This window comes from Opisthorchis viverrini (assembly GCF_000715545.1).
Source record: "Opisthorchis viverrini unplaced genomic scaffold opera_v5_79, whole genome shotgun sequence".
Taxonomy (NCBI): Eukaryota; Metazoa; Platyhelminthes; class Trematoda; order Opisthorchiida; family Opisthorchiidae; genus Opisthorchis; species Opisthorchis viverrini.
Genome location: NW_008751737.1, coordinates 1,529,676 through 1,541,906, shown reverse-complemented (window position 1 = coordinate 1,541,906; position 12,231 = coordinate 1,529,676). Strand labels below are relative to the sequence as shown.

Sequence of the window (12,231 nt, the reverse complement as noted above, 5' to 3'; positions counted from 1 at the left end):
GAAAGAAACCATGCGATGGGGCTCAAAAACGAAGACATAGTGGTACGAGCAAAGGTGGGTTAATCATGTGTGGTCGATCTGTTCTAGATTTCTGCGTTTTTGTACACGTCGCTGCTTTGTCTTTATTCTTCACCAGGACATATTGGGTCCTCCAGGTGAGCTTTTCTGGTATCACGTTATACCAGGTCTACCAACGATCAGTCACATTAATTTTTCATGTGCATTCCGGTGATCTTGGCCATAGTGTGAGTTTGTGTGACACTTGAACCACGCCTATCGTCATTCTCTTGTTCCGAATGCCCAGTTTGCTGCAGTGTTGACTTTGCCACCCACTTCTGTAACACCACCTTTTGCCATAGAATAGTATACAAAAATTGGACTGAAGTCTATTTATAAGATCACTTACTTGAGGCACCCCACCTTGAGCCTTTGACTCAAAAGTCTGACCCACAAGGCAGTGGGAGGATGTTGAGTTTTTTTCGGGGATCCTGCCCCCAGCATCAGTCTGGACCGCGAGATAGTGGTTGTTAGTGTCTTCTTGGGGGACTCTTCCCGGATCCAATGACTCAATGGTCTGACCAACTTAGCTGTATGAGGCCGGCCTGGCCCGAGGGCGCAGAGAGTAGGGCACTACTGTCGCACTCCTGATGTGGCTGTGCACAGAAATTGCCTTTTGAGCAGCACTGGACTCTGGCTCTTAGAGTATTTCGACCGTATTGAATTATGCGCCGGTGGTCAGGGTCAACCGTTAGACGATCGGAGTGTGCGGCTTTTAGGGCTGACATTTTCTAACTTATCCTTTCTCGGGAAAGGCAGCATCGCTTATTAATAGTTTAAAACGGTCGGTTCTCACTTATTTGTTTTGAGACGACTGGATAGAAATGTACCGGAGCCATTGGTGGAACTACTGAACAACTGCAAAACTGGGCTCGCAGAAACCCGTTGAGCTTGTAATGTCGCAATGTATTGCAATGAGACGATAGGTGAGGTCATTTAAGTCAGATGCTCCGATTTCATCCCTCAAAAAGCCTCTCCTTCCTAGGAAATTCAGGGATTGTAAAGACAGGTAGTGGTTTTATCACATGGGTTAAGCTGAGAACTTACTTTATTTTCTTTTAACCATGCTCGCAAGTGTGCTAAGCTGTCACTTGAAGCTGCGGTAAACCGATCTGTTCTGTCATATCCACCCAGTGAATCGTGATCTGGAAACTTTATTTTCTTTTAACCATGCTCGCAAGCGTGCTAAGCTGTCACCTGAAGCTGCGGTAAACCGATCTGTTCTGCCATATCCACCCAGTGAATCGTGGTCTGGAAAAAGTCTGGTTGGTTGGTCTCATAACTAATATGTTCAAATTCAAGTCTAATGGGCGTGTTACATACGATCCATGTGGATCCTAAGTAGTCTGAATTAGCACCTGACTGTTCTCAAATGCCCATATTTCTTGACAAATTTCTTAACATGAGCTAAGCCGAGAATCACCTCTATCTTATTTTAGAGGGAAGCATCTTCGCTCATGCAAAATAGAGAATGGTGTCTATAAAGAAACTTGTGGCTTCATTTCTGGAGAGGGTTTTGGTGACTGTATGCCCTGGTTTATATAAGCGTCCCTATGATCAATCAACAAGATATTCAATCTCCAGTCCTTACTTACCGTCGTTTGCTAACTATTTCGTTCGCTTCTTATTGTGCTTATTTCCTTGTCTTCTGTCGATGTCATTTTCCGTAGCAAACAGAAAACCGAATACAGCGCCCTCTGCAAGTTCTCATACAACTCCACCTCCATGCTCTGGAGTTGAACAGCTCAACCAGCTACCATTTATCTGGCCACAAAGGCCGCTACCATTGCGTGGAATCCGTTTGCCCTACAACGACTCGCATCCTTCCGATCATCCCTCCGGTGAGCAGGCGTCGGATGCGGTAAAGTCTTTCACTCAATCACCCCTCACAACAATGCAGGATCTACTCGAGTGGCAATGGGATCAGGCTGGGGCGTTGCTCATGCAACAGGCTTCTGGGACTGACGGTAAGCATTTATATAGTCTAACATAGTCAGAATTCCTGGAGGAACTTGATATCAGGACACGAAAAAGGGACTGATACAATGGACGACGTTGATCTCGACCCGTAGTGAATGTTCCAACCAAAGCAACATCTTTATACTGAAGGGATGCACAAAATTCTCAGCCAATTAGTCCAAACTAATCTGATTATCATCTTGCCCATTGAATTTTTGGTTTTCCACTGCATTTCCCTATAGTTTACGGAGTTTCAGTGCTCCATTTGGGAGCTAATTCGTAAAACTAATTCGCAAAATTTCTAGAGCGGCGGGGTTCGACCTCTCCAGACCCATGAAACCCTGTGGAATTCTGGTGCAAGTGCCTCCTTCAAACTCTTGTGCAGTGGCTACTCCTCGGGGGTGGCCTCTTTCAGAAGAGTTTCATTTAGTTGGCGACTTGATTGATGTCTCTCTGCGGTTCTGTCACGCCGGACAACTCACACACGCATTAGTGATATGATCAAGCTTAGATGTGCTTGAACTCATAATTTAAAAGTACATGTTGTCTGGTACTATATCGTCGTATAGTGCCTTCAGCGAAATAACGAAACGGAGCAAACTACAAGGTGCATCTCCGAATCCCCGGAGGAACGTGCGACCCGCTTTTTCGATCATACCAATTGTTGAGTGGCCCAGGTATGTTTTCTGGTCGTAACCGAGAGATGACAGACGTGGCTCTAGAGAAATCGGATGCATGGTATGTGACACTATCCACCGATATTCACCTCGTTCCAAGGATCACTTCTCCAATTTCAAAAATTCCATCCGTTGAAATTCACGGGAATCGGAGGCCAGAAGTGATGAACAAAAAAATCAGCTGCAACACCTTCCGGTGCCCAGCTGCTATGTTACCCGAAGGAAGCATGAGGGCTGGGATTCTGCCAGGTTGCCCAAGCCTAGACAGGGGAAGTCGAGAGGCAGAGGTCGGGTTCGAGCCGCGGACCTTCCGGTCAGTAAATTCGCGCTCTAACCACTTGTCTAGTCATTGTCCACCGAGGTTCGTCATGACCTCTTCCCCATCGGAAAACAGAGCACGCTCTGATATAACATTGTCCTTCCAGCTCTCACGGCAGCCATATTTCTGTACACAGATTGAGGCCTCACCTCACTTCTTTTACCAGCAGCTTGGTAAGACGATTGCACATCTCTACAAGTACAGTGATAGATGTTGAGGCTCGACTGATACAAACGAATCTTTCCGCGACCTGAATTGCTTTCCAATTTGTTTTTTACGTGAGTACCACTGGGAAAAGTAGTACGTCAGAGGTACTGTTTGGCACAGCACCCCGAACACAAGGACTTCTCTGAATAGGTCATATTTTTTTGGTTGTTCGTCTGGAGAGACCTATTTAAGTGTGTAGGGATTCCGCTATATTTAACATGTAGTTGAGGAATAAGGTAGGCTGTACCATTGTTGGAGCAACTCAGATGGAATAGAGTGTGGCAATTACCCTGCAGACAGACCACACTTCGCCTCCCCTAACTATGGTTTTTATGTTGATGGTGACCGTATTTGAAACGTAGGGCTGGGAACCTGGAGATCCCGTATCACTCTGGCAAACGTTGGTAGTATAGTTGCTGCCTCCCACGCGATTCTCGGTAATAGTTAAGTGTTGAATAGATGCTACACGTATATCACATCTTAATCGTGTTCATTGAGTGTATTTTTCCCACATCTCCTCAGTTGTATCCCTCTTGGACTGTTTGCATCAACTGAAAGTGGAAAACGATTTGTTGGAAGCAAAGTTGGTACGACTACAAACGAGACAGGAGCATTTGCGCTCAGTCAACGCTCGGCTGTCAGCCTCACTGGCCACAATGGAAGCCACAATGACGACGAGTACTAGCACAGCGTCGCCAACGGGGGAAAAAGCTGCCACTTTACAACAACCGACTCGATCTCCATCCACTGCCTGCACCGGTGCGTCGGATTGCACAGTCATACCAACTTCGGTGCAATCAGGGCAACCTTTTGTCAATCCTCCCGTTGTTCCTAAGGGTATGTTTTTGCCAAGATAATCCTGACTGAAGTGTGCCACGAAAACCCCTCCCAAACAGAAAACAACTTTACGGCACTCAAGTTTTTGATCCCTAGTCACCTTACGCTCTAGGAATCCATCTAATCCATGCGGGTTTTTTTACATATGCTAGTGGAAACATGGTAATTTCTTCTGTCAACGAGTAGCGCTCGCAATTGGTTGTGATCTCAAGCAGTTGAGTTTGCTAGTGTTACCATTCTACGGTCATATGGTACCAGAAAATTCTTTTTAGCTTGTTTTAACTTGATGTGTGAACGAATTACATGATATTTGTTCCCTAAACGCGTTACGTAATCGCAGTAGGGATTAAACAACCGGAACTGGCAGATCAGATAGGATGAATTATGGGGGCTTGTGAATTACCTGGTTCACAACACTTGTTTGTAAAAAATGCTGGTAAAAGTGAGGGTGTGCGTTTGACAGAGGTTACCTTGCTCACAGAGACGTTGGATTTAAAACATTCACCCATTTCGTGATTTTATTTGTTGGGCTTGCTCTCACGTTTAGTTTTTTATATTAAGGTTTGGTCTTTTCTACTCCGCTACTTCTGAAACACCAAGTCGCTTTCTTACCTAGACAGTGGTAGGCAACCGATATGAGGGCACCCGGCTTGAGGACTCTGACCCGAGGTACCTCGCGATTTTATGCACTTCGTCACTCGGGTTCGGTAAAACAAACAATATCAGTTCCAAATGGCTCAAGTGACCGGAACTGGTGAGCATTATAAGGGTTCGTTAGTATCGTACAATAGCATATGTCTTACTTGCCTGCAGTCATGGAATTCCGAGAGTATTGATTACGGTCCTAGTAAAACGTGCCATCATCTTCGTATAATGTGGATTGCAAAACATCTATCGACAACTGGATTTTCTTCAATCGGCTTCAGAGACGATTCTCATCACCTGTTGTTCCCAAGAGGAAATACTTCACCTCCCCCGACTTCCCTTGTTTTGTCTACTGTAGACAATAGTACAAATCCTGTCAGTCCTTGGCTAGGTGACTGCGCTTCAATACACGATTTGTAGCACTTTCTTGACGTCACACTACGTATAGCGTTGATGGAAACTCCACCTTGTGAATAGTGTTTGTATCCAGAAAAGCACTTAGATACCGTGGATATTGTTGCAGTTGAGGCGGCCTTTGTGCAGCGCATTCAGCTGAAGAATTCTGGAGAGGAGAGATTCTGCTGAGTCTCCATAAATGCGCGGACAACTCCACAAAGTTGAAGTGTTTCTTTGTGTGTGGCAAGGACGGCTATGTGTTAGACGTTTTTCGTATATATCTATGTGCTACACTGATCCAAACCTAGACGCGAGACCAAAAGTTCCTCCCTGATTGGTTACTGTTAATCAATTGTTTGTAGTTTGAGCCGGTCAATGCTCTCCTTCTATAGAACTGGAACTCAGTTGCAAGACTCCCTTAACTCGTGCAGTATGCTGTTTTTTTTTCAGCCTGTCCAAAACACCCTCACATTCCCTCTAGCCAGACGTCGTTGGAATCAGCTGGGTCTGTCACATTTGTCTCACGTCCTTCCAGTTCCCAACCAACACCGCTGATAGTCACTGGACAACCACCAGTCAGACCAGCGTTTATTATCACCAATCACTCGCACAACAACGCAACTGAACAGGTGTTGTCTCCACATCCTCTCCGTCCACAAGCTGGTTTCTTTCCTGACTCACCTGTACTCATTGCCTATCCGGCCGATAAGTTGAGCCATGGAACTCCAGCTGCCCCCAACGGTCAACTTGACTATCAGTCTAAACCAATGCTTGACAAACCAATGCCTTCCTACACGTCTCAACCGCTACCACCATCCCGCATTCCTCCGGAGCATCCTTATCCGAGTCACACCAAACATGTTAAGAAATCCCATAGCTCTTCGTCTCAAAGTCGGCACCACCAGAAGGCATGTTTCCAACGTCGTTGGCCCTTGGTCCAACCTCGTTCGACAGATGCGAATTCACAGCCAGGCTTGGTCGCCCCGGTTATTTCGAATTCACTTCAAGCAAAGGTTGATCCCAACGATTTGGTTAGTCCATAAACACCCATAACTTGCTCATTAGATCGATGGTCAGCCCTATCCCTCAAACTCACGGTCGGATATTAGTTCAACATGGAACTACGCAACAGAGCTTTCATTCTTCCACATTAATCCGAGAATCATTGACCAAGGGCACTATATTGTCGTTTTTAGGTTCGGATGGCTCAGTGGTTAAAGGGTTAACTTAATGACTGGAGGGTCCGTGGTTCCGATCCAACCTCTGCATCCTGACTGCTTCTCTCTAGGCTTGGGCAGCTTGGCACTATCACCGCTGGTGCTTCCTTCGAGTGGCAGCTAGGTACCGAAAGGGTGTTACAGCTGAACACTTTTCATTCTCCCACAATAATCCGAGAAGCATTGGTCATGGGTAGGGTGTTGTCGTTCTTATGTTTACAACATTCTTGTCCGCACCGTTGTGTAATGGTTTCGACTAAACTTATTTAGTCAGCGTCATCATGATTGAGTTAGCTAGTTGATAAATGTTGGTTGATAGTTCACTAAGGAGGCCTAATTGTCCCGAGTTCTGGTGGAGTTTCCGCTCCACCCAAATATTCAACATCCCACATTAATTCCTGTGGGAATCCTCAGAGCGAACGTTGAACTTTGGGATATACACCATAGTTGTCGCCCATGGACAAGTAGTTCATCAAAGAAAACATACCCAATTGATCATGAGATGAGTTTTCTGAATCACCCAAAAATAGCAATTGGCACCAACCGTCTAGGGTCTGCCAGAAGTGTCGAACCTCGGTTTGTAATTGTAATTTATCTATGTTCTATCTGTTCTCACTCCGGTGTGAACAGACACGATCAAAATTACCGGATGCTCTCACTTCCGACTACACGCTAATCACATGTTTAGTCAGCTTGTGATGAACATTCAAGGTCCGATTCAGTACTCGGATTTCAGGCATTAGTGTTTTATCTTGAGCTTCTGGTTAAACGGCAGATTAACGATGAAATCGTACCGTTTCAGATGCGATAGAAAAAAGCACATTATTTGGCGTTCCAGGCTGAAACGGTCCGATATCACAGCTGCTGACTGACTCGACTCATCTCATTTTGAGCTGACATAATGGCCCTTTAGAATTAGCTATGCATTGTACATGTGGTTTTTCTCAGACCGTCAGTTGAGCACATATGTGCCCTGGTGTGGATTGTAGGTATTCATGAATACTGCGATTCACCTGGATCGAGGAACCCTCCATATCGGTTCTTCCCCCCTCTCCTGTTGGGAGCGGACGACCGTTGACTTTCACAGGGGTGGTGCACACGTATGCGTTTTGTCAGTGTCTATGACAGTCGGAATCATTCATTATCACTTGCCTATCTGCTCTCTTTTTAGCAAGAATTAAGTGCCCGGTTATCCTCCGCCATAGCTGCACGCCGACCATTGATGTCTACAACCCGCGCGTCGCAATTCGATGTTTCCAGCAATCCGTTCACAACCCGCCAAGAGGTGTCCGGTAGGAGATTCTCATTCAGTGGTAGTACAGCTACTTCCGATCATCCACCACCATTCAACCGCAGGTTCACTGTTCCAACCAGGTCTTCAGAACTCTCGGTGTCGGGGCCTTTTCCGAAATTGCCAGATTCTTCGACTTCTGCGACCCCCTTAACGGTCGCACCCTTGATTGTTACATCCGCCAGTGGGATGTACCACGAGTCACCGCTACATTGTCAGTCGAATCCAACCATTCCATCGCCGCATTACTTGCAACCAGTGACCAGACCTGTGGCTCCGGTCTGCTCCGGAACATGCGTTTCATACGATGCTGTCTCTGGATATTCAGGCAAGTATAAGGGGTATCCGGGGCTATTTTCGTTGAAAACTTACATCTTTTTTCCATATTTCGGTTGACGGTCGAATCACGCTTTGGCACCATGTCCCCAAGGAACAGTGAGTATTATTCAAGGGTGTTAATGTTGTTTCGTCAGTGTGAGGTATATCTACAGAGAACTAGAGTAGTAATGGGATACCAAGATATCTGCTCGAGTCAAATCAGAGAAAGAACGATTTTCAGCAACCATATATAAGGAATTTTAAATGAAGATTGTGACTGTAATGTGAAAAGAGATTTTTGGGACGAAGCTCTAACTAGGATTGGTTGTGAGAGGCGGACAGAATAGAGTAGAACAATACTGCTCCCATAGTTTGACGCACGACTGATCAGCAGCTTCTGTTGCATGATGCCTAAATGGTTTTGGAAGGAGTACCGTGTGCCGATTGGGTAACGTCGAACCAAGTGCTTTTATAGGACCTGTCACTTGCATCAAAATTCTTGCAGGCGCCCGAATCAACCAGGATGTATCTAGATGAATCTTTATCGGTTCTAAGGAACAGAACTTGTCTTATTTTCAATCGACAGAGAAATTGCGAAAGATGCCTGTCCAGGAGAAAGTATACAGTTAGCAAAGAATTTTATACCGAAATTCCGTGGAACTATGAGTAAGGCTTGTTTACCAACCTTGGAAAAATAGGGCTCTTTTTTTACTGTTGGCCAGAGGAACAATACATAATTGTTTCGTGCCTGTCAATTCGAATGGCTGCATCTTTAACCTACATGGTATGATATTTCTTTAATCTTGCTGTGGTCTTTGTCGCCGTCCAACCTGGTTTCTTGATCGTTCGGGTCGAGATGGCTCAAGTGGTCAGAACGCGAACTTACCGACCGGAAGGTCCGTCGTTCGAACCCGCCTCTCGACTCCCCCTGTCTAGGCTTGGGCAACCTGGCAGTATCCCAGCCCTCGTGCTTCCTTCGGGTAGCACGGCAACTGGGCATACGTAATCGGTGGGTACATATATAAACCAAGCGGTGCCCTGAAAGCAGAATCACCTACCAGTCTTAAACAAGAATAAGAAAAACCATAACAGAGCTTTCAAACCTCACCAACATACCGAGGTTTGATGAGGTTGATTACAAAGGTTGGGAATGATTCCCATGAAACGTCTCAAGTGAGGGTGGGAACGAGGAATGCCCTGCGTCTGATGATAAGCGATTCAAGTCCGTCTCCAATAAATATAACGATGTGATCCGCTTGCCAATCTGGTTTTTGTCAGCTGTTCCCAGAAAATGAGGTTACCACATCAGGTTTTACTGCATCCAATCCGCAGCCGGACTTCCGTATGGCAGGCGACAGCCATTCGAGTGAACTGAACTACAGTCGAGTGACAGCTGAATAGCAACCGATCGAACTGACAGACTGAGCTTACTGGGACGTGCGTGTGCGCTTTTCGATTGGCGCATGTGAATCTGTGTTTGCAAATATCCACGAAACGCCATCTACTGTGAACACGAATAGGTTTGTGGTAGAAATAAGCGAATAGTGGACAAACCGAATAGAAACGCAACGGGATCACCGATGAGACTTATTTTGCGGAACACATTTATATCGGGTTGGGGTTCCAGTCGGACTTAACTCGACTTAGTAAGCTGCGAAATCTGGGACGTAAATCCATCAGCAACCGGAGAACACAGCTTCACTACTGTGTATTCCCGGTTTGTCGTTGGGGGACGTCTTGGCCAGGAGCTGCATGCTTTTCTCATTTTACCGAAATCGTGCGGCTACTTGCTGTTTTGTGAGTAGTGAAGATTAACCGCGACACATCTTAACCGCTCGTCTCAACGGAAACACTACCTTTTCTACCGGGCAGGCTCACAAGGTCTTTTTATCCCCTTTGTAGTTGTTTCCGATCGTGGCGGGTCGCATCCTGTCGTGACCAGTGCACGTGAACCGGTCCTTCCCGCAGCCAGCACCCTCCTGGACAGCATAACCCCTTGACGAATGTTCTGTCCTCTTGGGTATCGAACTCAATTTGCAATGCAAATGGCATTTTAACTTGTGAATTGGTTTCTCCCTTCCGTCCTCACGAATTGTTTGTTATCTCTGATCCTTCTTTTTCGGATCGAATAATTTTTGGATGAATTTTGCCCGCCTTTTTGTGGCTAGCCCAAGCACTTCCCACAACCCCGACCCATAGTTAGTACGTATTATTGTAGTGTGAAGTAACACTTTTGTTTGAATATCATAGCATTTTTCAATTACCTCTGTCTGATCAACGGGTGGTAGTGAGCGACGACCGTTTTTTACACCTGTACTAATTAATAGGTGATAATCTAACTCCCACTATCTCAGGATGTTAGGCTTTTTCACTTGGCCTCATCTTGCTCCAGCTGCCACGACGTTACTCTTTGTTCTGCTTAATCCATTTCCAAACGTCCCCCAGTCCATCGTAGCAATTTTTTTTAAATTTTGTCCCAAATCTTGGCAGCTTCTATTCCCTTGTTACCATAGGCATTTGTACTTGGTATCCTCCTGGGATCAAACTTGTGCAGAACGATCTTCCCCTAGGATATTCGTACTTTCTTTATCCCATGGTTTTGGGCAACTGTGGATTTTGTATTCTGATACTTTAACCTGTATATGTCCTATGAAAAGAGACGGTCGTTTTCAAACTGGTTCCCTTTTGTGGAGCGTCTTTCTCCTGACTTTATTTGGTGGGCTAGGCGTTGTTGAGGTTGGCTGTCCAGCGTTACAGCTGACCTTTTCAATGAATTTTCTCTACAGGCATTTCCTCCCATGAATCCGCTGATACCTATTTGAATATAGATGGAGAATGTCCTGTTGGTTTGGGAACACACGCAACTCATCCATCATCGTCTGCCTGCTGTCGTCTCAAGCCTGACCCTAGTACTGAAAATATCGGCATTAAGCACAGCTTTTCTCACATTTTGCCACTATGTGATGAGTTTGCCAGACAAGGTACCTTTAACTTACTTCAAGTAGTTCAAACTGACAATCCAGTTATTTCTGCAATATCCTTCTTTGTAATACATAAAACTAGGCCTCTTTTGGAATTACGGGTCTTCTGAGTCGACGGAAAACTCGGTGCTCTTGTTCAGAGGTGCCTATGCTTGGCTTACTAACAATGGACGAACTTCACCTAACTATAATGCGATTGTGTCATGACCACTCGACCCACAAGCAGCATCTAGTTGACTGACATGCAGCAAGAAACAGACATTGTTTATGTTACAGTGCACGAATTTAATAACACGGAAAGAGCAGCCCCCCTCCCCCAGTTGCTGAGATAACTCGTTGCAGGTTCAGGGAGGCATTATTTGGCTATGTCAGTGGACCACAAACAATACTAACAGGTTGGTCCCAAATGAGCTGCAAGCCAAACAAATGCGATTGGTTGGGAATTGCGTGACATGACTAGTATATCTGGTTCGATGCTGTATTTAAACATAGAGCTGACCATGTGGAGGTAAGTGTTGGCATCGGAGAAATCACGTGCACATCTCGTTTATGGTATTTTCCCACTGCACGCACGATGGCTGCCTGGTGTTTCAGTCGGGACGGCATTCAGGATATCGAAGCATTTAGCTTCATGTGAGTGTACTCTAGAGATTGGTGAAAACTGTTGTCGCTTTTTTAGGCTTATCCGGTAGACCTAGTCTACCCAGTGAGTTTGATTAGACGTCAACTAAGAAAGATATTGGCTCCAGTATCTAGACCCAGTAAAGAATGGATTGGCACAGCAATCATTCCATATAAAGCAGGAACATCGGAGGTTATTCGAAGATTGTTGAACTTAGTCAACATTCGAGTAGCATTTCAGAAGGGAAAAACGCTACGCTTAGTGTTGGTGCAATTGAAAGATCCCCTGCCGGTTGAAAGGACTAGGAAATGTGTGTATAAAATTAAATGCAACGATTGCGATAAGGTTTATATAGGACAAACTGCCAGGGGATTGCACACCAGAATTAGTGAGCATAAAAGAAGGATTAACAAACCACCAAGGAATGCAGAAGAATACCAAACGCTGGTCAAAGACTCAGCAATGGCGGTATATGCTCTAGACACGGGACATAGAATAGATCTGGAGAATGTGGAAGCCTTAAGACGGGGACTGCGATTCACACCACAACGGCTGATAGCCGAGGCGGTGGAAATCACTAAGCATCACGGCCTGAACAGAATCGAGGGTGTGGAGCTAGCGAGCGTATGGAAAGCGGTCTTAGATAAGCCGAGTTGACACGTGACGGTGTGGTTGTCAATCCACTTAGGATCATTAGAAAAAACC

General features: G+C 45.6%; 1 protein-coding gene across 1 annotated transcript in view; it reads left to right on the top strand.

The window, feature by feature from the left end:
• T265_04752 (hypothetical protein) overlaps window positions 1-12,231 on the top strand; it is a gene marked incomplete at both ends in the record, with an annotated part of 35,600 nt that overhangs the window by 19,110 nt on the left and 4,259 nt on the right. Inside the window, 6 exons of the mRNA XM_009169565.1 lie at window positions 2-54; window positions 1,728-2,024; window positions 3,742-4,056; window positions 5,548-6,128; window positions 7,486-7,884; window positions 11,584-12,150. Of these exons, the coding sequence (XP_009167829.1) occupies window positions 2-54; window positions 1,728-2,024; window positions 3,742-4,056; window positions 5,548-6,128; window positions 7,486-7,884; window positions 11,584-12,150 (2,212 nt within the window). The remainder of the gene's footprint in view (window position 1; window positions 55-1,727; window positions 2,025-3,741; window positions 4,057-5,547; window positions 6,129-7,485; window positions 7,885-11,583; window positions 12,151-12,231) is intronic.